Source organism: Galeopterus variegatus, unplaced genomic scaffold (assembly GCF_000696425.1).
Source record: "Galeopterus variegatus unplaced genomic scaffold, G_variegatus-3.0.2 Scaffold1652, whole genome shotgun sequence".
NCBI lineage: Eukaryota > Metazoa > Chordata > Mammalia > Dermoptera > Cynocephalidae > Galeopterus > Galeopterus variegatus.
In genome coordinates, this window is record NW_007727763.1 from 278,669 (window position 1) to 303,459 (window position 24,791).

General features: G+C 41.7%; 2 protein-coding genes across 3 annotated transcripts in view; one reads left to right on the top strand and one right to left on the bottom strand.

The window, feature by feature from the left end:
* The first annotated feature begins 10,698 nt into the window (after positions 1–10,698).
* AKTIP (AKT interacting protein) lies at positions 10,699–20,504 on the top strand. Of its 2 annotated transcripts, none has more exons than XM_008578261.1 (10): positions 10,699–10,811; positions 13,359–13,472; positions 14,854–15,059; positions 17,479–17,543; positions 17,632–17,732; positions 18,202–18,290; positions 18,369–18,467; positions 18,561–18,668; positions 19,497–19,557; positions 19,723–20,504. In XM_008578261.1, exons 2-10 carry the CDS (start codon positions 13,431–13,433, stop codon positions 19,831–19,833), a joined length of 882 nt encoding a protein of 293 aa, XP_008576483.1. In that variant the 5' UTR covers positions 10,699–10,811; positions 13,359–13,430; the 3' UTR covers positions 19,834–20,504. The 2 variants fall into 2 exon arrangements, with proteins under 2 accessions (XP_008576483.1, XP_008576484.1); XM_008578262.1 differs by lacking the exon at positions 10,699–10,811 and adding an exon at positions 11,216–11,238.
* Positions 20,505–20,561: 57 nt separating this feature from the next.
* RBL2 (retinoblastoma-like 2) overlaps positions 20,562–24,791 on the bottom strand; it is a 58,000-nt gene continuing 53,770 nt past the window's right edge. Inside the window, exon 22 of the mRNA XM_008578263.1 lies at positions 20,562–22,070. Within this exon, the coding sequence (XP_008576485.1) occupies positions 21,900–22,070 (171 nt within the window). The 3' untranslated portion in view covers positions 20,562–21,899. The remainder of the gene's footprint in view (positions 22,071–24,791) is intronic.

The window sequence follows — 24,791 nt, forward strand, 5'->3', positions numbered from 1 at the left end:
AAAAAAAAAAAAAAAAAAAAAAAAAAAAAAAAAATCCCTGCCTTCTCTGGGTTTATACAGGTCAGGGACAGGGATTGATGGGGGGGAGATAGACCATAAACATGAATATTTAATATGTTTGATGATGATAAATGCTATGAAGTGAAATAAAGCAGGTGCTGGAGGTGAAGGAACTCCTGTTCTAAATAAAGTGGCCAGGGAAGACCTCAGTGATAAACAGGAGACTGAAGGGGTTCAGAGAGTGGCCTGCGCTGATATCTGGGGGAAGCACATTCCCAGCAGATGGAACAGCGAGCACAAGGGCCCTGAGGCAGGAGTGTGGATGGAGTGTCCCAGGAACAGCAGAGTCCATCAAGGCTGGCATGGAATGAGGAGGGGAAGTGTGGCCAGGGATGAGGTCAGAGAGGGAGCTGGGGATGGGGGAGTAGGTGATGCAGTTGGATTACCAGGGACCTCGTGGGTTTTTAGCCCATGTGAGATGGGAAACCACTGAAGGGTCTGAGCAGAGGGTGACATGACCTGACCAAAGTTTAATGTGCTTCCTGTGCTCGCCATGCTGAGGACAGACTGAAAGGAGGCAGGGGAAGCAGAAGCCCAGGGAGGAGGATGGCCCCTCATCCAGGCCAGAGGTCAGAGGCACCGTGGCTTGCACCAGGAAAGTAGCAGTGGAGGCATAGGAATGATTTTGGGAGTATCTGTTTTGCAGTGTAATCCCTTGGTCCTCTCCCCCTCCACTTGTGTGTGACCTTGCATTTTACTGCTGAGTGATATTTCTGGTCAGGAAGCAATAGTGACGCACCCTGTAATCAGCCCATGTTTCCGGAAAGCCTGCATCTGGCATGGGTGGCTCAGGGTTAAGTGATTGTGGCTGCTGCAGAAGGGAAGATGAGCAGTGGCTACATGCAGCCTCCTACCACACCCAATGTCATGTGACTTACAGAGGAGAGACCCAAGGAAACATTGATACCCATTGTGACAATGTGGATGGCTGGTGTTTGAGGCTGAGATTTCTCCCAAGCCCTCTTGGTAATTGGGATTTCCCCAGCTGGCCCCAGAGAGATCATCACCTGGGTTAATCTGCTTTCTTGCCTAAGTCTGCTGATGCCACCAGACCAGTACCACCAGTGCAGCTCTACTTAACCAGTGATTAAGGTAAATATTTGTCCTGAGTAGCTAGGTCACATGACCCTCAGGTGATGGCCTGTCAAGTGACTTGTATCACCAGGAGTGCTGCATCTCCCCAGTGACATCTCCACCCCAGCATTTCCACTTAAACACAACCTTGGTCAGAGGCACAACGTCCCAGGTTTATAAACTGATCCTTAGTCATTTGGGGCTGGCCTTATACCTAGGCAATGTTGACACACTTACTCCTATGTAGCATAAGTGTGGAGCCTTGGTTGGGAGGTGCAGCAATACCCCACCTTGTCACTGCCAGCCCTCCCTCTCCCTAACCCTTTCCCCATCCCCTCATTTCCCCAGACCATCTCCTATGGAGGACAGAATTCATCACTAAGCTCTGGGCCAGTACTGGGAACTCTGCCATTAGCATTTCATCTCTTTAGTTTAGGGCTTTGAGCCCTAGTGTGTGTGAAAGGGTTAAACTCAGTAGTCATTTATATTTTAGGAAATGCAGATTCCAAGGTTTGGTTTTGGTGGGGTGGGAAGAATGCAGATGTAGATGGGGAGATTCTGGGTGTCCAAGGCATGCATTTTCTTAGGCGGGCAGCCCCGAGGAATCGTTTCTGAGATAATACTTATAGAGTGTTTAAGGCATCTTCACTGAAAGGCTTAGTAAACGTGTTTCTCTTGAATTTACCCCTCCCTCTGTACTTGAACCCTTGATGGCGATGCTACCCTGCTTCAGATTATTAAGTACTTTGTTTAAGGAAAATATAAAACCCTTTTAGGCATGAATTTTTCAGGAATTCAAATGTAGACTCAGGATGTTTTTTAAAAGCATGGATTTGTTTAAAATGCACATAAATATTCTTGGAGAGAAACACACTTTGGTGAATTAATTTCTGCTTTGCTGCTTGCATTCTTCCTACTTTCCACCAGAGGGCACTCAACCACCCAACAGGAGGAGGTCAACTGGGTTATTTAAACTCAGCCGGCGCCTTCCTGGGCTTGGAGCTGAGTTAGACCAAGTAGCGGAAGTTTTATGTGTCAGCCGCAAGAGGAAGGGCCATATAAATGGTGTCAAAAGAAGCTGCTGTCTGTTACTGGGGAAGAAACAAGTTACATTCAGATGAACACGTTAGGGTGTACAGCAACCGTCTTCCTTTGTGGAGATAAACATCCCAAGAGGTAGCAACGGTGTACCTGGTCTTAATATTCCTTCAAGCAGTCTTTATTTCCTCTTCTCAGACGCATTAAGAAATGTTTTGTACCTCATCACATCACAGAAGGGAAAAACAGGTGGACTTTTTAAGAAAGAGTGTACAGCATACCAGTTATCAGGAACCTGAGGCCTGGGCTTGACCCCAGGTAGGACGTAGGTCATGCCTGGCTGTGGAGTGCATCCTTCAGATCCTGCTGCTTTCCTCCCAGGTACTAGCTCAGCAACCATAGTTCGCCACCTAGTGTCTTCTGAACTATGTTCAGTTTATTTTTAAACTGGATTCAACTGGACCAGCAGTAAGTATCCGGCACGTAGCCACAAGAAGTCTGATTTATGGACTCATTGGTACTTGGGATAACAAAGTTATGGACAGTAAGTCAGCCTTAAAAGTGGGAAATAGGAATGACCACAATACCCAACTGAAAGCGTCACAATTTACTAATGTGTATAGTACCAGATATTCAAGTAACTTTTGTTGGTACTGTGGGGAAAACAGAATAATTTAATCAGGCTCCCTAGGCTCAGGTCTGGCTGGGGGGCCCAGCAGCACATTTCTTGTAAACAAGTTGTGTAGGTGGAATTAGTGCACATGTGCGCCAGTGCATCTTTTTAGTTTTGTAGCTATTGTGTGTTCTGCAGTTTGTGAAACAGGCTGGCAGCAGAGAGCTCGTGTTTAACAATAGAGCATGTGTTCACTCTGCTGGCTGTTGTCTTTTGACTTTGCTGGTAGCAGTTGAGTTTCTGAGTTTCTCTTTGTACTGCCTAGCTCCTAGATGTGTGTGTGCTGAATAAAGACTACTCCTTCTTCAACCAAGGCTCTAAGGACCTTTTGGCCGGTTACCTAGCTCATAGACCTGCACGTGAAGGGTTTGTGAATGGGCTCGAGGGGTCTGTGAGCTCCAGACCCTAGCTCTAGCTCTACAAGTACAAAGTATATTTCTGTTTTTAATTGTTGGTTCATCCACAACTGTCGGGGTGCAATTCTACTAACTCAGTAGTTCAGAGTCATATAAGCTTCTCACACATGAGGTACTCCTGCCAAAAATGCCGAATTGAAGGAAGCCATCAGACCTTACAGTTTACACGAAATACAAGGATAGAGAATCAAGTTCAACGACATCACAAGAAAACAGTCAGCCAAATCCAGAATGCAGAATATCCTGGTCTTTTCAAATTGTCAGTGTTCTGAGGGGAATAAAAAGGTAGAAGGGCTATTCTGGAATAAAGAGGTTAAAGAGACATAACAACCAAATGCAATGACTGAATCTTGATTGGATCTTGGTTTAGAAAAATATAACTGTCCTAGTCCATTTGGACTACTACAACAAAATACTATAAACTGGGCAGCTTACAAACAACAGATATTTATTTCTCACAGTCTTGGAGACTGGGAAGTCTAAAATCAAGGTGCCAGCAGGTTTGGTGTCTGCTAAGGGCCTTCTTCCTGGTTCACAGACAGCCATCTGTTTGCTGTGTCCTCACATGGTAGAAGAGGGAAGGTAGTTCTCTGGGGTTCCTTTTATAAGGACATTAATCCCATTCAAAAGGGCTCCACCCCCATGACCTAAACATCTTCAAAAGGCCCACCTCCTAATAGCATTTCATTAGTGATTAGTTTTCAACATGAATTTTGGGGGACACAAACATTCAACCTATAGCAACAGCTATAAAATCTTTTTTTCTTGGTGTGTCAAAATTTGGGCAATTCAAACAAGTTGGGCATGAAACAAGACTAGAAATTTAGAGTGAATTTTCTAAGGTGTGGTGACTGTACCACTGTATATCTGTAAGGGAACATCCTTGCTCTTAGTAGACACTGAAGTATTAAGGAGGTGAAGATCATGATGACTGAAGCTTCTTTTTAAATGACTCAGGAGGAAAAATTACATAGGAAAAGGAAATATGGCAAAACATTGAATATGGCAAAAATCGTTGAATCTAGGTGGTGAGTCTAAGGGTGTTCATTGCACTCTACTTTTCTGTATGATTGAAAATTTTCACAATAAAATGTTGAAATAAATGATGGTGACAATGTCATTTGGTGGGTGACTCTCAAAGTCACTGAGATTCCCTGTCTTTCAGCTAATTGCTATTTACCTATTGCAAGAAAGGAGGGTATCTATGCCTGGAATAGTGCCTTGCCCACACCAGACCCTGAATTATTTATCAATGAGTGAATATTGCTTTCTCCCTCTCTTTGGTTTTCTTTTTCTGAGTCTGCCACTCTAGCTAAAACTGACCGTCAGCCTTTATCATCTTTCCAAACACTTTGAAACCACAGTGTGAGGTGGCTTTCCAAAGATAACATCAGTCAAAGAGAAGATTGCTCTTGTGGCTGGTCATTAGAGCATGTCATGTATAGTCATTAGCATGCTAAGAGAATGGGTAGTTATTTGTAGTGTCATGCCATGTTCAGAACGCTGCTTGATTATAAAAGGAAATCAACTCTCTTTCAGCCCTGCATGAACAGCAACATTGTTCATTAGTTACTTTTCCTTAAGGCATAAATATTCACAATGGTCCATCAGCTACTGCCATTTAATTTTGTAAAATTCATACATCCATCTATCCACCTATCCAATGACTCCAGGGCTGGGAGTTATGGGTAACAGGGCAGGAGGAAAATGTGATACAACCAAAAACTGGAAGTACGTGTGTGATGCTGTAAGCAAGAACTGTACCGAAAGGTGAGGACGTAGAAGGGAAGAAAGCTACGTCATCCCTCTATGGCAATGTTTCTAAACCTTCAATAATTCTCAAATTCATTATTTATGCCATATCTGAGGATCATTATTAACTATAGGACTATTACTTATTTAACATTTTCTCTGAAATTCACTCATTAAAAAAAAAAAAACATGCCTACTTTGTTCTCATCTTAAATGTTACTATCCATAAAATCATGGTTTTGATGTGCTAATTATACAATATTTTTTCTAAGACATTAAAATGCATAGCTAGATGATCATCTCATTATCTTGAACAACATGTGTAATTAGTGACATGTTATAGGAGTAGACCCTTCAGAAAAAGATTTAGGGGCAAATAGGTGAGCTAAAACATTGGCTCATGTGTGCATACATGTATAAAACATACATGTTTCAACTAACCATTTCATCCCTTCCTCCTTTCTGTCAAGGCCTTTAGCAATAAGTCAGTGACCCAAACTGCTTTGTACAGTTAATTTTCCAGAGATCAAAAGAAGAATGAATCCAGTGGATAATTTGCTGACTATAACATGAGCAGGAGTCCTGAATTACTCATTGACAACACATATTGTTTAAGTCCTGATACAAAAAGAACATTTTGACTCAAATATATCAGATATGCTGCAAAAATTTAGAATAGCAAATATAATATGAAGCAATCAAAAATGTTTTACAGGGGCCGGCCCGTGGCTCACTCGGGAGAGTGCGGTGCTGATAACACCGAGGCCACGGGTTCGGATCCCATATAGGGATGGCGGGTTAGCTCACTGGCTGAGCGTGGTGCTGACAACACCAAGTCAAGGGTTAAGATCCCCTTACCGGTCATCTTTAAAAAAAAAAAAAATGTTTTACAGGTATGGTTTAGGGTCAATGGTTTTTTTCCTCAGAATGTTGTTTTAGTATTAAAGAAATGGTACCCATATGATCCAACAATTCTACTACTGGAAATATCCAAAGGAGATATATCCAAAGGAGATAAAATCAGTATGTTGAGGAGATATCTGCATTTCCATGTTTATTGCAGCAGTAGTCACAATAGCTAAGATATGGAATTAATCTAAGTGTCTATCAATGGATGAATGGATTTTAAAAATGTGTTACATATACATAATGGAATACTATTCAGCCATAAAAAAGAATGAAATCCTGTCATTTGTGATGAAATGGATGAACCTAGGGGACATTATGCTAAATGAAATAAGCCAAGCACAGAAGGACCAATACCACAATCTCACTCATATGTGGAAACTAAAACAGTTGATCTCATTAAAGTAGAGAGTAGACTAATGGTTACCAGAGACTGAGGAGGGGAGAGAAGGAGGGAATAGTGCTATGGGTTAAATGTGTCCCCCAAAAGTTCATGTGCTGCAAACCTGATCCTCATTGTAATAGTGTTAAGAGGGTGGAAAATCCAATTATGGTATTTTAAAGGTGGGGCCTTGGACAGGTGATTGGATCATGAGGGCTCTGTCCTCATGAATAGATTAATCTGTTCATGGAGTAATGGGTTAAGGGTTTAGTGGGCTGTCATGGAGTGGTGGCTTTATAAGGAGAGCACATGAAAGAGCTCTTGCCATTCTCACCTTTTGATACCCTGTGTTGCCACAGGATTCTGTACAGAGACCCCACCATGAAGAAGACCCTCATCAGATGTGTCCTCTGGACCTTGGACTCTCTAGCCTCCAAAACTGTAAGAAATAAATTTCATTTACTTTTAAATTACCCAGTTTTGAGTATTCTGTTATAAGCAACAGAAAATGGACTAATACAGATAGGGAGAGGTTGGTCAATGAGTACAAAGTTACAGTTAGATAAGAGCAATAAGTTCTGGTGTTCTATTGCACAGTCGAGTGACTGTAGTTAACAGTAGTGTATTGTATATTTCAAAATAGGAAGAAGAGAGGATTTCTAATTTCTCTCCACAAAGAAATAACAAGTGTCTGAGGTGATGGATTAGTTAAGTACCCTGATTTGATTATCATACAATGTATACATGTATAAAAAGATCACACAATATGTTGGGAAAATAGAATAATTTGATCAGGCTCCTCTCACCTCAGAGCCAGTTCAGGGTGGTTCTGTAAACATGGTGTATAGATGGAGTAAGCGCGCCTGTGAGGCAGCACCGCTTTGGCTGGTGTTTTACTGCCTTGGGTGCCCACTCTGCGTGGCCATGATTTTTGCAGACCTGCAGCTTCCAAGGACCGTGTGGCTGGTTGCCTAGCATATAGACCTGCCTGCAGGGGTCTGGTGAACCAGCCTGGCATGTGAAGGGTTTGTGACCCAGTCTGTGAATGGGCTTGAGGGGTCTGGGAGCTCCAGACCCAGCCCTAGCTCAACCATCGGCCCAGTCGGTGCAGGATTACCAGCAGGTAAAAGAGCCGCGACAACTAGTGTGGTTGCCTAGCTTTACAATTGGCGTCACCAACAGGATTAAGAGCTAGACAATTGGCGTTGTGAGCAGGATTCGTGACATCAGCCTTAGTCTCACAGTAGCGTTTGTCGTAGCCAGACACCATACCTCATAAATATGTACAATTGTGTCAATTAAAAACATAAAACTTAAAGAGAAATGGTACCTCAAGTTGCCTCCTCTTTTCCCTTTGAATAAATCATGCTGATTTTCGTAATGAGCTACTTTCTTGGTACAGAGCTGGGGGCATGTAGGTTGGTTTCCAAATATGCTTTAGTTGCTTCTGTCCTTCACTTGCCAAGTATTTGTTGCATATCTATTACATCCAGGCATTGGGCTGGATGCTGGGGAGACAAGGGGGAACTAAACAGACATGGTCCTGCCTCCCGGAGCTTATAGTCCAGCACGGGCGATTAAAAACTAACCAAGTCATCTTCTCAAACAGCAAATTGCCCTGAGGAAATGGTGTTTGAGCTGAGATCTGTGCGGAGGAGAGATGAGAATGATTCAGGCAAAGGGAACGTCCAGTGCAAAGAGGTGGCCCCTTGTGGTGGGGCAGTGTGGGAGAGCATCCCACCTCCAGGAATTGGGAGAATGCCAGGGTGACTGGAGCCTGGAAGCAAGTAGGGCTGGACCCACAGCCATGGGGAGTTTGGTCCTTGCCCAATGAGCAACCATTGAAGGGCTTGAACTCCTTAACAAAATTGAGGTTCTATCAGCAATGAAGAAGGGGAAAACGGGTATCATGGACACAAGCAATGGTCCTTACAGAAACACCCCAGACATTACCTATCCAAAACGGAACTCATTACTTTCCCATTTCCCACATTCCCAAACCAGCTTATGGCTCACTGTTTCCCATCTCACGAGTGGCCTCACAGCCCATCCAGCCACTCAAGCCAAAAATCTAGGCCTCATCCATGATACCTCCCTCTTCATCTCCCCCATATCTAACCCATGGCCAAGTTCCACCTCTTAGATATCTCTGCGACTTATTCAGTTCTCCATTTCCACCATCAAATGCACGCAATTGTCTCCTGCCTGAACTACAGCGATGGTTTCCAATTGCTCACTGACTTTTATGTCCCTACCATCTATTCTCCACAATGTGATGTTTTCAAAATACAAATCTGATCATGTCTCTTCTCCACTGAAAGTCCAGGGACCCAGGATTTAAATCTTCATTAGCCCAAGGCAATCCTTTCACTTGCCTTTGATTGGTTTAGTTGTGGGCAGACTCAGTGACTCGTTTCTGGTCATTGAAACGTGGGCATTTATTCTGGGGAGCATCTGGGAAAGGTATTCTTGCAGTTCAAAAGTGACTGCTGGAAGAAAGAAATACTTTTTATTTTGCTAGACATTAGATGTGCCTGGAATGGCAGCAGCCATCTTGCTACCTGAAAGTGCAATTCCAGAGACTTTGAGGAAAGCAGTGCCTGGAGCCCCACCCCTGGAGACTGCCCTACCATGTGAGAGAAATCCCCTTGCTATGTAAGCCACCTGGAGTTGGGATTCCTGGCAAGTGCAGCCATAAGCACTCTGATATTGGTAAATGTCTGAGGCATCCGGTGCCAGATGGGCAGTTGGATATATGCATCTGAATCTCAGTGGACAGACATGAACTGGAGAAATACATGTGTGAGTCCTTGGTGAAAACTGAAGCAGGGGGAGGGGATGAGCCTGCAAAGAAGATCGGGAGGAACTGAGCCAGAGAGGTGCCAAGGGAGACCACCTGTGGCCAGAAAAAAAGGATTTCCTGCTTTTTATCTCAAGACTAATGTTAAGGGATTATAACATTCCTAAGTATATCCGAACTGGACAAAAGGAAGTGGCTCAGGAATGTTTTTAGCTGGGGGAGGAAGTTAGATTTCAGAACCAACCTTTGGGATTAACATCAAGGGAGTTTGGCTTCCTGCCATTTAATAAGTCATTTACCAGAACATCAGAGACAACCAAAAATTAGACAAACAACCTGGTCAGAGAATATTTCTTCTCTTCTGAGTGTTAGATATTGAATTAGGTGGTGTCAGAGACACAAGTCAGTGCCACTGGTGTCTAGAAAAGGGGTAGAAATTTGAGGGGAGGGATGTCATGGGTGTTTAGTATTTTGGTGGCAGAGATTGGAGGAACATCTCACATGGAAGCACTATTGTAAGAAAAGGAGGGTGTGAAAGCCAATAGCAGTGTTCACAAAATTAGGCTGGAGACAGACATCTACGGGAAAGGAAATGGGAATATGGGAAAGTGGCCAGAATAGGTCGTGTCTTGAAATCGAGGATGAGTTTAGATTTTATTCAGCGTGAGATGGAACCTGTGGAAGGCTTTTGAGAATAAAGGATTAGATGTGGTAACAGTGTTCCAGATCAAAGTGGGGTTTTGTTGGTTAAAAAAGATAAAAAGGACCAGAGCTAGGTTGCGACGGGAGAGGTTCTCAAACTTCAGCGTGCACCAGAATCAGCAGGGGGCCGTGGGACAAATGTAGATTCCTGGTACTCACGCCTCACCCCCCGTTCGGATTGTACAGGTTGGGGCCGGCATGTACATTGTATAAAGCTCCTCTGGCTGCGCTGTGCCAAGGGATGACTTGGAATTTTGCTCCCTCCAGCTCTGGCCCTTCGCTCCTCCATTCTGAGGTGCAGAGATGGGCGTCTCTCAGTGTTACGTAAAGCGTTCTTCGGACCTGACAGCTACCCAGCCATCCCCATTCCGGCCGCCTGGGTGGGACCCCGACGTGGCGGGCCCAGCTGCGCGGCGCTGAAACGGTGCGCGTCTGGCCCCCAAGTCTCCCCTCAGGGCAGGGACACCAGCCGGGCGCCCAGGCCCTACAACACCCGCAGCCACAACCTCGGCAAGGTGCGGCCGCGACTGCGGCCTACACGCACAAACCGCTGGGCAGGTCTCTATGGTGACTGGTGGACGCCCTGACCAATTACGTCCCGTCGCTGCTTTGTTTCCTTCCCAGCCCTCCCTGGGGACTGATACTTCCGTAACTGACAGATCGCTCAGGGTGATGTTGCGTAGAGGGCGGGTCAAGGGCGGCCCCACCCGAGCAGAGCTGGTTTGATTGGCTGAGCGGAGTGCTGCATCCCAACGCCCCCGGAAGAACGTCCCTGACGGACAGGTGTGGAAGCCACTTGGCGTCGGGAGGCTGGGCGGAAGCGTCCGGGCTCAGGGGCGTGGGGCAGGAGGAGGAGCCCGACGCCGAAGGCAGGGCAGGGCGGGGCCAGGAGCGGGCAGGGGCCGGGCTGGCTCGGCGGCCGGCGATGCTGTCGGGACGTGACGGCACTCGGCAGCCGAGAACTCTGCATTGAAAGCACCAGAGTGAGGCGCAGTGCCCGGCCGGCTGGTAGGTACACGAGGAACGAGCAGTCTGTGGCTCCTGGCCACCAGCGTCCTCGGGCCCGGCATTTGTCCTACGGAGCGCTCTCGACACCGCTGCGACGGCGGCCGCTTTGGGACACGGGGGCGGGGCCGGGCACCTGTGCGCGTTTAGAGGCACCTGCTGCGTCGGCAGCCTCGGGGCGGGGAACCCGGGGGCTCTGGCGTGAGCTGACTTGAGCCGGGACGGCCGGAGGAAGGGTGGTGGGCTCAGCCGGCTCACCCCGTCCGGAGCCCGCCCTCCCCGGCCCTCAGCCCAAGCTGGGGGGTGAGGGTGGCCGAGCCCCGGAGGCCCTTCGCCCCCTACCAGAGCTCTGGGCTCGCCGGCGCTGGGCTGGCCTCACGCTAGCTGCGAGGCCGGGATATGGCCCCCGCCTTGCATAACCTCGAGACAGGTTTGTCCAGATTTTCTGCGTGCTGGAAGACGGGTTTCCGCCCCCAGCGAGGGTGCCGGTCCCAGGCCGGCTGCGGGTCCCAGCTGTCCCCAGCGAGCCGGGCCGGGGTTGTTTGTGTCCTTTCTGTGGACCTGCTCTGTCGCCTCATAATGTGGAATTTCTTAAGCCTGTTTTGGGATGATGTGTTGTTAGTGTCTACCGAGACACTATGGCACGCAGGAGGAACAGCATCCCCCGTGTTTAGTTTTGGCTCTGACATGTACGGATCATTTGTACAGGCCAAAGATACTGAGCTGTGTCACATAAAGGCAGGCAATCATGTTTTGTTCTCAGTGCCGAACCAGCAGAAATTCTGAATTGTTTCCTCGTGACAAGGACATAGCTTGTGTCCATCTGTGTCATTCCTGTTGGAACATGTCACATTGTGCCTGTCGCAGACTAGACATCTGATAAATGGTGTAGTCGATTCCTGAAAAGTGTGCTATAATTTCTAGTGATTACATTACTGCCAGAAACACCGGATTTTAAAAAAAATCCATCGCAAAGCTAGGCAGCAGTCGACAGTACCCCTTGTTTAAAGATAGGAAGAATTGGGGACAAGTTTTATTTAATTTTTAAAGGCAAAGTCATAGAATCATAACGTGTTGGATTTGGGTCTTTACAGGGATTGCTCCATACTCGTACATTTACATGGCCGGGAGCACCACTGTGTCCCAAGTAGTGGGGGTCTTCTGTTAAATCAGGTCTGTGAGAGGACAGTGGAGTGTCACACTGTTTTAGATCTAACTGTAGATACTGTTATATATGAAAGCTAATGTTTCGTTTGGGCCAAACAGCAACATGCCTCACATATTTTTGATGTCCCAACTGTTTTCATTTGTCATAGTCACCTTTAAAGGCAGATTTTGTAGAGCTGTTGCTACTTATTAGATATAAGTCAACATGTTAGTGGAAGAACCAGGATCCTCATTCCTCTTGACTTAATGACTGGGTGGCATTATTTCTTGGAAAGCAAAACAGCAGTAATAGGCACTGGAAGCCTGGTAGCCACCTGTGGATGTCATAGGATGTCAGAGAGAACAAATGATTGCTGATTAGGGACACTTGGTGTATGGTTTGCTAATGATTTGCTTTTTATGAATGTAGGAAAATGTTAAGTTGTGATCCTTTTCACCTTCAGCCTAAGGTGCCAGTAGGAATTTAGAGAAGGATCTCTGCTTTAAACATACAGAGCCTGAGGGAAAATCACCGAAGCAGAGAAGGTGCTGTTCTTACAGCTGAGCTTGGCTCCTTTTCCTTTGCTTTTTTTGTATTTTTAGTAAATGACCAATTGACTTTGTGATCTTTGAGACATGCTTTCTTATCCACTACTTGAAGCTTCAGGTGGAAGATTTGTGTTTGTGAAATGTCTCTTTTGCGCTTTTCTTTTGCGTTTATATATCTACTGTTTAGCAATTCCTTAAATGCCTAATCCTGCACAGCTTCCATATTTTTAGCAGTTGAAAAAAGCAGTTTCTTGGGGGAGTCCTAACAGGACTCAGGTATCCCCTCTTTTCCCCTTACCTACATATGTATGCTATATCTTCCCTGTTTTTCTTATTTTTTTGGTTAACAGTTTTGCTGGAGGGAATCATTTTGTACTTGAGACAACTCATTTAAGACACTCTTAAATCAGCCACCTTGGATCTTTATCATTTGTTCCCATAACCCTGGAAACAACTGATACAACTTTTGTGTATATGGGTACAGTGCATTCTGAATCCGGCTTTCCCATTAGTTAAATGCCTAGATATACTAGTAGCAACTGTTGTAGTCCATATCTTCTGAATGTCTGGCACCAATGCTGAACTGTGTCACTAAAATTCTAAATCCTTGCCAGGGACTTGGTGCACAAATTCTTGTAAACATCTAAAGGTGTAAAAGAAATTACAACCAGAAGAGGAAGTACAGAAGGAAACTATATCTGAAGATGCCTGAAGACATTTCCTAGGTTTTAACAACTATATATTATATAGCATTATATTGTATCTCTGGGGTTTCTGATTTAATTTTTAACCATATTTCTGAAGTCTTAACTGTTGGTGTTAGTATATTTCTGTGTTTTCCCATGTTGTTTTAAGGTAAAGTGAATGCTGAGGACAGAAGAGATTGATGACACAGACCACTGAATTTCTTTGTTTGAAGTACACGTTATGAACTCTTTCTGGAGCATGTCTACAAGTTCTGTACGCAAAGTAGGTATAGCTGATAAATATAGTGAGGAAACCCATTTGCTTCTCTCTCAGAAAAGAGGGTCACAATAAAGCTAAATAATGCATATCAAGGTCACCTGTAATCTTAACAAAATCACCTGGTTTTTCTAGATTAGGTTTTACTTTTGAGAAATATTATTTTGTCAGTTAAAGTGTCTGAAACTGAGATTGCATCTCAGAAATCATTTTGGTAATCACAATTCTAAGATTATTTTCATTCAGGTTATATTTACACATGATGAATTTTTTTTTTTTTTTCCTAAAAGATGACCGGTAAGGGGATCTTAACCCTTGACTTGGTGTTAGTACCACGCTCTCCCAAGTGAGCTAACCGGCCATCCCTATATAGGAATCCAAACCCATGGCCTTGGTGTTATCAGCACCACATTCTCCCAGGTGAGCCATGGGCCTTACACATGATGAAATTTGTGACACATCCTCATAATGGTTTTTCTATTAAACTTCAAGATTTCAGGGTTACAGAAGCCTTGGGAAAGGCCAGTCCAATATGGTCAAGTCAGACTTGGAGGGGGGCACTAACTTAATTTTTCTAAATAAATTTTTTTTTTAAATAATACATTTTCATTTTAGGAAAGCTTAAAATATGCAAAGAAGCAAGAGAAAATAAAAAATAACCCATAATTCCACCTCTAAGAGAAGACCACTATTACCGATCTTTTTTTCTATGCACATGATAAACATTTTTCATACAGCTAATTAAACAGCCTTTGGTTGTACTTGAGCCAAGGAAGGTACCTCTGAGATGGCAGGATAGTCTCTGACTCATTTTGACCTCTGTTTTTGACTAAGGATGATAGTTTATGCTGGTGATATTCCAAATATGGAAACATATTAGGGATGAGATCAAAATCAGACCCAAGCACATAAGAGAAAGCTACATTCTTTGTTTTTAACCCAAATGCTAACATCAGGTAGTGACTAATTTCAGTTCACATTACTTATTTTGAGCTTTTAGAACCTGACCTTCTATAGCATGTGCAAGGGGACGTTTCTAGTCTTGCACAGTTGTCTAATTGATTGGTAGCCCCTTGCCCTCTTTTTGGGGCCACCAGGAGAAATCATTTCTTTCTCTGTTTCAGTTAATCCTGTAAATATTGACTTTATCGTCCTTATAGGATACAGCTAATGAAAGAGTTTCCCTAATGCTTTAGTCTTGCTTCAGCTTTGTCTGCTCTTTATATGACCTACCTGCTCAAAGGACTTTAAAGTCATCTTGATCATGGTGTTAGTGTTAGAATGTCCTTGTAAAAGAATAATGTTCATTTAATCACAGAGCTAATATTGTACTCTTGTGATTTAAGAATCATCCTAACAAATATTCTCACAACTTCATCTTCAATAGCGATCTGAAGGTGAAGAGAAGACATTATCAGGGGAGGTGAAAAACAGTCCTCCACGAACTGTGCCAAAGAAACAGCTGCCTTCTATTCCCAAAAATGCTTTGCCCATAACTAAACCTACATCTCCTGCCCCAGCAGCACAGTCAACAAATGGCACACATGCTTCTTATGGACCCTTCTACCTGGAGTACTCTCTTCTTGCAGAATTGTAAGTTTTTTTGTTTTTTTTTGTCTTTTTCGTGACTGGTAAGGGGATTGCAAACCTTGGTGTGGTGTCACCCGCACCATGCTCAGCCAGTGAGCGCACCAGCCATTCCTATATAGGATCTGAACCTGCGGCGGGAGCGTCGCTGCGCTCCCCGCACTGCACTCTCCCGAGTGCGCCACGGGGCCGGCCCAGAATTGTAAGTTTTTAACAAATATTTGGTTAAAATTGTGAGTGGTACTTGAAGGTGAAGAATGAAATTTAATCTGATGAACTCAATAAATGGTAGTCATTTAATCTTAAAACTCAAACCCATCCCCCTCTAATGAATATAGAACCTTGGGCACTACTGCAGGCAAAAACAATCTTTCTTAACCAAGACCTAGGTAGTGTTTTGTAAATATCCTCTCAAATACAATGGTTCTTCTTTGGAGCTTGGATAAATAAGATTTAAAGGCAGGTGTGTGCTTTAATTTCCATATCTGTTTTAGAAACAAGAAGAGGAAGAAACTAAGATTTAAGAACCAACAGTAGTCTAGGAACTTCATGAAACCATAACTTCATTTTGGTTTCCTTTATAAGAAGTGAGGAATTCACTTCCTGAAGAGGTTTTTGTAGAGTGGGACAGTGGGAGGATGGTAATCTATTCTTGGGTCAGACCCACCTGGAGGACTGTGCTTCATTTTAGTTATCACCTTGTAGGAGGCATCCTAACAGAATGAGGCGATGGGCCCTGTAGGGAGGGGTAAGGAAGCCAGATTTTAGGGATCAACAACTGAAGAAACTGGAACCACTGTTGTAGAGAAGAGAAAGCTTAAGAAGTGCTTATTAAAGCTGGCTTCATATATTTGAAGGCCTGTCATTGGAAGAGATTTGACTTATTCTGTATGGCCCCCAGAGGGAGGACTTGGCAATTACAGGGAAATTATAAAGATTTGGGCTCCTTGTAAGAAAAAACTTGACTCAGCACAAAAGTCTGCAATTGGACTGAAGTTACACCTATCTATAGAGTGCAAGGAGTTAAGCACTTGTGGAAAATGCTGGTAGTGACAACACAGTGCCTGGCACATAGGGGCTCAAATAGCACATGGATTCAGATGGCATTTGATTTGATAACTTGTTAAAAAGACAGATTTTGGGGAATTCTTAATTTCCATCATTTAAAAATTCCTTTGTATATGAAGTTATTCTAAAAGCATCATTAACCCCTCCCTCAATAGTACTAATGTTGTAATGGTCGGGGGGTCAGAGGCTCCAGTGTAATTGGCTGGGTCACTTTAGCTTTATAATGGAGGTCTTGTTTTTTGAGTCTGGGCAGAGTTGGAGAGGCTTCTATTGTAGTAATTAAATCTGCCGTCTGTATTAGAACAAAAATTGCCTTTCTGGCAAACCTCACTCTAGTTGCTTGACACGCTGTTGACACGCTGAATTTTAATGACTTAAAAGTGGTATAGATAACTTATAGAATTATTAAAAGTAAGTGTGATGGCAAATAAACTAAGGCCCAATAAGCTACTTCTCGATAAAATTGAGGATTGACAGGTTAATATGTTTAAGGCCCTAGGCAAATATTGTTCTTTTCAAGGTCTGATCACAGCCTTACCTATTTAGGCTCATAGCTGTAATTGCAAGGAACAGAGCAGAATGGCTGTCAGTGGGTAAATAGGTCCCAGAAAAAGCCAGTGGAGCCTTCGTGTTAGTATACTTGTTTTCCCTTGTTTTCAGCATCCGCTGTTTCTCACTCCCTAGCAAGGCCCACAGCATTCAAGTGTCTGAGTTGGGGGGTGAATTTGAGAGCCGCACATAGATGCCTGCCTCCACCAAGCAACACTGCAGATCTAAACCCTGTTCTCTGCTGCATGATCTGGTGATTCAAACTCAAAATGACAACTAAGTGACAGCAGTTCCATGGGTTCTTAACGTATTCCTAATTACCTGAACTTGTAATTAAAAAGTTTTTGAATGTGTGTATGAGATCTGTACTCTGCAGTCACAAAAACAATACCTTTACAAATACTCTCATTTATCTCAAATTTAATGTCTAGAACTTGATATCAGGTTGCATTATTCAGAATTACCTGCAGGCTGGCTTCCAGGATGATGTTTTGGGGAAGCTGGTTTCTGGGAGGAAAATTTGATTCTTTGCGTATCCCTTGCTTGATTTCCATTTCTTAATCTGGGGACTTTTGTTGGCTCATGCATTTCTTTTTGACCTTGTGCTATGAAGCCAATAAATGGGTAGCAGTCAGGGTCCATGCTCAAAATTGTGTCAGGTAAGAGATTGTAATGACTTCAGCTGATATGGTTTGGGTATCAGCTGCCCCTTGAGGGACCAATCCTTTTCTCAAAAAATGAGTGTGGGGTGGTTTGATCTATAGGTGTCATTTACATCCATAAAGTTATTGTGCTGTTTTTGTTTTAGTACCTTGGTTGTGAAGCAAAAGTTACCAGGCGTCTACGTGCAGCCATCTTATCGCTCTGCATTAAGTAAGACAAGGATTCACTCTAAATTTACACCATATTTGGTTCCTTGGACACAAATTTAGGCCTTAACCATTTTTATTTTTTCCTATAGTGTGGTTCGGAGTAATATTCATAAGGCATGGACTTTATCAAGATGGTGTATTTAAGTTTACAGTTTACATCCCTGATAACTATCCAGATGGTGACTGTCCAGTAAGTAGGAGATATAGTTTAGCTTCATTTGTGGGTCAGCAAGGAGGGCTTAAAGGTTTCCGTCCTGACCTAATACTTTTATCATTTCAATTTTCCAAAATGCTTGTCTGCACATTAGTCTTTCAAGGTGCCTTTGGCACTTTGTTGCATCTTCTGTCATGCCATCCTTTGCCTTGAACTTTCCTTGTTTCTCAGCTCAGAGTGTGCATGTGAGGCTGGAAGCTGTACTGCAGCACTTAACTGTGTGATTGGTGATAGCATGCTGTAGCGGACAGTGACTTTCCCCCTCTTCATTGCAAAATTTAGCTTTAAAGGAAAATGGTAAAAGTAGTTAAGTATCCCTCTTGAGGCAGCTCTTTGACTTTAAACAACATGACTGCCTTGTGCTGAAGCTGCTTTTACCACTACCTCTATAGGTCTAATAAGCTCCAATGCCTCCATTAAAGGATATGTCTCTCTTTAAATATAGCGCTTGGTGTTTGATATTCCCGTCTTTCACCCGCTAGTTGACCCCACCTCAGGTGAACTGGATGTGAAGAGAGCATTTGCAAAATGGAGGTAGGTAAAAAAGTGTTTATTCTAGTGACATAAGACAGCAGGAGGAAGCCTCAGTAATCATGCCATGTTTCCCTTTAGGCGGAACCATAATCATATTTGGCAAGTATTAATGTATGCAAGGAGAGTTTTCTACAAGATTGATACAGCAAGTCCCCTAAACCCAGAGGCTGCAGTACTGTATGTTACTATTGCTTTGTTATTTAAGATAAATTTGAAAATGTAGCTAAGTAGATTAAGTTGGTAACTTTATGATTTAAACTTTTAACACAGATATGAAAAAGATGTTCAGCTTTTTAAAAGTAAAGTGGTTGACAGTGTTAAGGTGTGCACTGCTCGTTTGTTTGACCAACCTAAAATAGAAGACCCCTATGCAATTAGGTAAGTATTATGTCATCTAAATGAACTGTCCTTTGCAGTATTGTGCTTCCGTTTTCCAGGTGGTCTTAGAATGGTGATTTAGAAGGAAATGGATACTCTTTTAGCCAAGAACCTTTATAATTTGGTGTCAACTTGATTTCTGATGCCTCCTGAGCTCTTAAACCAAAAGCTTTACAGTGTCTGGCACATTGTGCTAATAGCAAGTTATATAGTGGCTTTGGTTTCCTAAGGATCCTTGTAATGTGCTCATTCATTCACATGTCAGGACTTTTCTTTTCAGTTGGAAGTTTTAGCTAGAGCCCCTCTTAAATTGCCATACCCCATCAGATTCAGCTTCATTGAACAGAGGGAAACGGCATAGTGTGAGAGTGGTTGGTTCCTATAGCACTATATTTGATCTTGAGGAAGAGTGCCTGAGAACTGAAGAATTGGTGATTTAGCTCTTCAGCAACATTGGTACTGCTGGGGAGGCAGCAGCGAATAGTTGTTAAGGGCTTGGACTCAGCAGACGGACTAGTTGGCTTTTACACTTTTTGGCTCTTGTGACCTAGAGCAATTACATAATTTTACTGTCTTGCTTTCTTTAAGTAGTAGTACTTCAGGGATTGGTGTGAGGCTTAAATGAGATAATCTGTGTACAAGAGTGAGAAAATCACTTAGATAACATCTAAATCATACGTGTTGGCAAATAATTAAAGATTACTACTTAAAAGTATTGTTCCTTGTTAAGTTTTATTCATTAGAGGAGTTAGCTTAATTATTGAAAAATGGATGTAATACAAATTTAGTAAGCCAAAACAGTTTTTAAATATTTTTCTCTCCCTCAAGCTTTTCTCCGTGGAATCCTTCTGTACATGATGAAGCCAGAGAGAAGATGCTGACTCAGAAAGTAAGTAGCCAGCTGTTTTTGAAATGGCTGACTCACTGTTTCTTTTTTAAAATGTCTTCATTGGCGAACATTCATTACATACCAGTCACTTTTTGGGAAACAAGTTTGTACAGTGTCGAAACCTCATCAGTCACTTTTTTAACATCTCTTTTTCATTGTGCCTAGAAGAAGCCTGAAGAACAGCACAATAAAAGTGTTCATGTTGCTGGCCTGTCATGGGTAAAGCCTGGCTCAGTACAACCTTTCAGTAAAGAAGAGAAAACAGTAGCAACTTAAGAGATGGTGAACCTGGTGCACCATGCACTTTCCTGCTGGACTCTGGCCTTGTTAAAGCTGACCAATGGCAAAGGACTGCCTGAAGAGTAAAACTGTGTGAACAATGACTGATTATCAGTGTTTGTTTACCATGTATGCATAGGTTCTAACAGCAGATTTTGGAAGTCTCTCACTAAGCAGTGCATTACTTCTGTCAGAAGTGTCTTAGGGTGGTTATCTAGTTTAGTACTCCACATTATTGGGGAACTTGAGGCTTAAGTATTTCTCTGAATATAATGCTAAAGGTAAGTGCATTCATTTAAACTAATAGAGCAGATGAAATTCAGCACTATTTAACAGTTTTCAAATCAGTGGTTTCAGTTGTACATATGTTAGACATGGAAAGGAGAGGTAGAGAGAGCAGGTTCCATAGCTCCGCACTTTTAAGTGGAAGATCAATTGAATCTCAGTCTTCAGTCTACTGTCTTACTGATTTACAAACTGCTATCACTGAGAAACATTATTGAGTGAGAAGAAACCAGAATACTTGTTCCTAGTTTTTTAAAGCAAATTACTTACTGTATTTTTATGGCAGGAGGGAGAAAAGGTGTTAAAATGGTTTCTAATGAAGTCAGATATTTAAATGATGAATGACTGATGTGTTTAATAGACAAAATAAACCAATAAATGATTGTACTTTGTCATTTATGCAGGAAACTGCCCTTTTCTCAATATAACTAAACAGAGACTACTTTATAAATGCTTTATTGAAAAATACACGTCTTCATATAAAATTACAGTAGTAGTATCTTGAAGTCTTATAAATATTTTTGCAGAACACTATTCTAATTGAACAGTGTAAGTTCCATATTTCTTTCAAAGCAATATGAAGTTACCTAGTAACTTTGTTTATACTGATTCAATTTACAATTGAATTTTCTCCCTAGTAAGATTATTAATTCAACTTTAAAACTGCCAGCACACTAGTGATTAATAAAGATATATGTAGATAATGGAATAGCTGTTAAATAACATTTTCTAATTTGTATAAATGGTACTATGTACTAATAAAAACCTAAATTCTCCAACCTGTTTTTTTAAACTTCCAGGACAAGTCCCAAAATATTTTAAAAGATATCACCTTAATAGACACGTCTTTTGGATAACTACTTCCCAAATAAAGGAAGAGGTCATAATTTTTTCATATTAATTCCCTCAATTCAACTTGATTTAAAATCTTTACTTAGCCAGTATCTTTACTGATCCCTATATAAAAAAAAAAAAAACTGGAGAATTTAAAACATATGCCCAAAAGGTGGCTACTGCCGCTTTAAAAGTTTAAAAAAAGTACAAAAGCATTAAAATATTGGATGTTTAGCCTAGAAGTTTTGTACTTAATAAAGTTCACATTGTAGAAAGTGCTATCACAAATATATAGCAAAGTCTGGGTTACAAAATCATGCATTTTACAGCCCTAAAGTGCCGCCACTTTTGTACAGGTTCACTCAAACATTGCACAACCGAATGATCAAGCACTTTTCACACTGCAACACACCTAATAGGGAAAGGGAAGAAGTGCACAAAGGGAACCAGGAGACATGGGCTAATGACCTAGGACCTCTGAATTGAGGCGCTCCTACCAGGTGTTTTAGGACAAAATGCCTAATTTTTGTTTTGCTTTTTGCAGGAACTAGAGCTGACCAAAAACAGGTAGGAATGATTTTGAAACAGTTCCACTGTTAGAGCATGTCAACAGCGATCTCTTATACTCATATTTGAGTACACTGTGTTCTCTGCAATACTCGTAAAAGCTATGCCAAAGAGTTAAAAATCCAAGTTTGGTTTCTTAGCAGTCTTGATGGTAAGCACTGAATGGGTACTAAAAAGGCAACTGGGATAAATAAAAATATCCTGATAACTGGATGGAGTAAGTCCAGTTTCTCACAAAAATGTCCCTTCGTGTTACTACTAACAGAGCATAATGGATTGACTGGATTAAGGAAAAGAGCTCCATAATCTAGCACGCACTACTAAATGATGCTGCTAAATCATTTGTGAAAAGACAGTTTCAATACAAGAGACTAACCTCAGTGGGAACCTCGGTCATTAGCTACATCCTGGAGACGGCGTAATAAGGCAGAATGATTTTCTGGGCAAATTCTTTTTGCGGGTGATTCACTTCCGTCTTCCAAAAGAATCCCTCTCTTTTTAGTTGGAGTTTCTCCTGTCTGTATCATACTGTTAATTTCTCTCAGTCTCTATGGTGGGAAAAAAATAGATATAAAAACTTTAAAATGCTAATGCGCATAGTTCAATACTCATATTAAGTTGAAGAATCGCAAATGAGTTAAGCAGTTTACCCAGAAGAATTTCAACACCTTTGCAGAGAAAAGAAACACTACCTTAAATAACCTGCCAAATTTACTTCTCAGCTGGCTGAGACTGGTGACTATTTGGGTAAACCCGGACAGTATTTCTGTGTTTAAAAAGCTCCATAGGGAATTTTGATATATACATTTCTATAATAAGAGTTCACAAATTAGTGATTTTTTACAATAATTATAGAGCATCACACATTGCTATGCTATATTTAATCTTAGGCACGTAAAAAATAATAGGCACATGTCCATTTTTCTTTTAAAAAAAAATAGTATGATTTTATACATTATGCCCTTTTTTTCAATCTAGTGTTACTCATTTTTTAGCAGTCATTCTTAACCAAGCTTTCACTAGAAGTAAGGCTTAATTCCCTAAGGTATCCATCCATTGTAGGTAATGAATTAGTAAGATCTAAAATGATGTTATATATTGTCCTTGGGAGAACTGAGAAAAGTTACTCAAGTTATATTCTGTGTTCTGTGGCTCAGATGAGGAACTCTTACTGAGGAAGACATTGCCAGAATACTAGAGACTGGATGTCTTCACAGTGCCTTCAACTTTCTCCAAAGCCTCAGAAGTCTTTGAACACATTATTTTCTAGTAGCTTGTTGGTTAAAACTTTTTTTTTCATGTGCTGCTTCATTGTTCATGTTTCTCTATAGAAAGCATACTGAGCAAATTCACATACATTTATTATAGGAAATTTCAAACATACAAAAGCAGAGAAAAGAGCATAATGAATCCTCACGTGCCCATCACCCTACTTCAACCATTTTGTCTAGTCTTATTTGATCTATACCTCCATTAATTCCCATCCCCCAGATTATTTTGAAGCAAATCCTAGACATTTTATTCATATTTGTAATTTTTGTTCTTTAACTTTGAAATAAACTTTTCTGAGGTTTTTAATAAAATTTCATTATCAGCATATGTACCTTTGCAAATTGTAACCATCTTAAGAAAGCTTCCCTTTGACCCTTTGTCTTCTACCTCATACACCTTCCTAAATGTTTGGTCTGCATTTGCTATCTCTGTAGTCTCCCATTTACTTGACTATTCGTTATATTGTTGATTGTATACACTAATTGTATAAATGTTAATGGTATGTAATGTAGACATCATACAATGTATACACCATTACAGTGTTTAATTGTATGTCTTAATATACATAGCATACTAACATACATTAATGTATATAGCATGCATTAATATACATTGTACATTCTTGTGTTAATTTTATGTATATAAAATGTATACATATTTTATACATTATTTACATAACATACACATAATTTAAACATGAATAAATTCTTACTTCAAAAAAATTTCATACAGAATCCACCTAGACTCCTTATCTTCACTCAATCCTCCGGATACTTACTAGTTACTATTCATCCACTGAATGAAGGGCTGGTATGTGTCCTTTCACTCTTTTTCTAGGAATGTACTCATTCTTAGAAATGTAATACTGTGTATTAAGTGGGGTTAAAAAAAAATTTATACTTTGTGTACTGTTTGGAATATTATTTTACCAGTCAACTTTGTCTTAGATCTTCCCATATCAGTATATATGGATCTACCACATCTCTTTAACTGCTATACAGTATTCTATAGTACGTTTCATAAACTAATCCCCTATTGATGATTGCTATAAACAGTGCTATAACTTATTCAACAAGCTGTACCAATCCACTGAAATTGCCCTGACAAGTGTTGCTGGATCATTAATCCATCTTAATTGATCTTGTGTGATATTTGGTAATTCTTTTCTTTTTTTCTTTTTTTTTTAAAGATGACCAGTAAGGGGATTTTAACCCTTGACTTGGTGTTGTCAGCACCACGCTCTCCCAAGTGAGCTAACCGGCCATCCCTATATAGGGATCCGAACCCATGGCCTCAGTGTTATCAGCACCACGCTCCCCCAGTGAGCCACGGACTGGCCCTATTCTTTTCTCTTTAAATGTTAGTATATTATTGGTTGGTTCTAGAGCCAAGCTACTTCTAGCTTTGTAATATTCTTTTTTTTTTTTTTTTTCCCTTTTTTTGTCTTTTTTTGTGACCGGCAACGGATCGCAACCCTCAGTGTCGCGCCCGTACCAGACCGGGACCGGCAACGGGATCGCAACCCTCGGTGTTGCTCCCGCGCCTCGCTCAGCCAGTGAGCGGCCGGTCTGTATGTGGGATCCGAACCCTCGGCGGGAGTGCCGCCGCGCTCCCAAGCAGCGCACTGTAGCAGTGCGCCACCGGGCCGGCCCCAAGCTTTGTAATATTCTTCCTTGGTTTTAGCTATCACCTATCAAGTCACGATGACAAATCTTTCTCTAACCTACAGTCTAATAGTTAACATTTACTGGAGAAACTCCCAATTCTGTGCTAAAATTTCTTTTGAAACCTCGCCAGGTGGTGGTAATATAATATAGAGGCAGGATCAAAAACCACTGATCTGGATGGTGAACATTTGAGTTTTTTTGTTTTTTGTTTTGTTTTGCTTTTTAACATGAAATATCTCTTTTTTCCATATTAGTTTGTCTTTCAAGGAATTTGTCCATTTCACCTGCACTGTCACATTTATTGGCATTAAATTCTTCGTCCCTCATTAT

What these genes read in the sequence shown, in the direction of transcription:
- AKTIP (XM_008578261.1), top strand. Translation starts at nt 13,431, where the DNA reads ATGAACTCTTTCTGGAGCATGTCTACAAGTTCTGTACGCAAA. An exon ending in ATCTTATCGCTCTGCATTAA is followed by an intron (nt 17,544 to 17,631) that starts GTAAGACAAGGA and finishes TTTTTCCTATAG; the next exon opens with TGTGGTTCGGAGTAATATTC. An exon ending in AGAGCATTTGCAAAATGGAG is followed by an intron (nt 18,291 to 18,368) that starts GTAGGTAAAAAA and finishes GTTTCCCTTTAG; the next exon opens with GCGGAACCATAATCATATTT.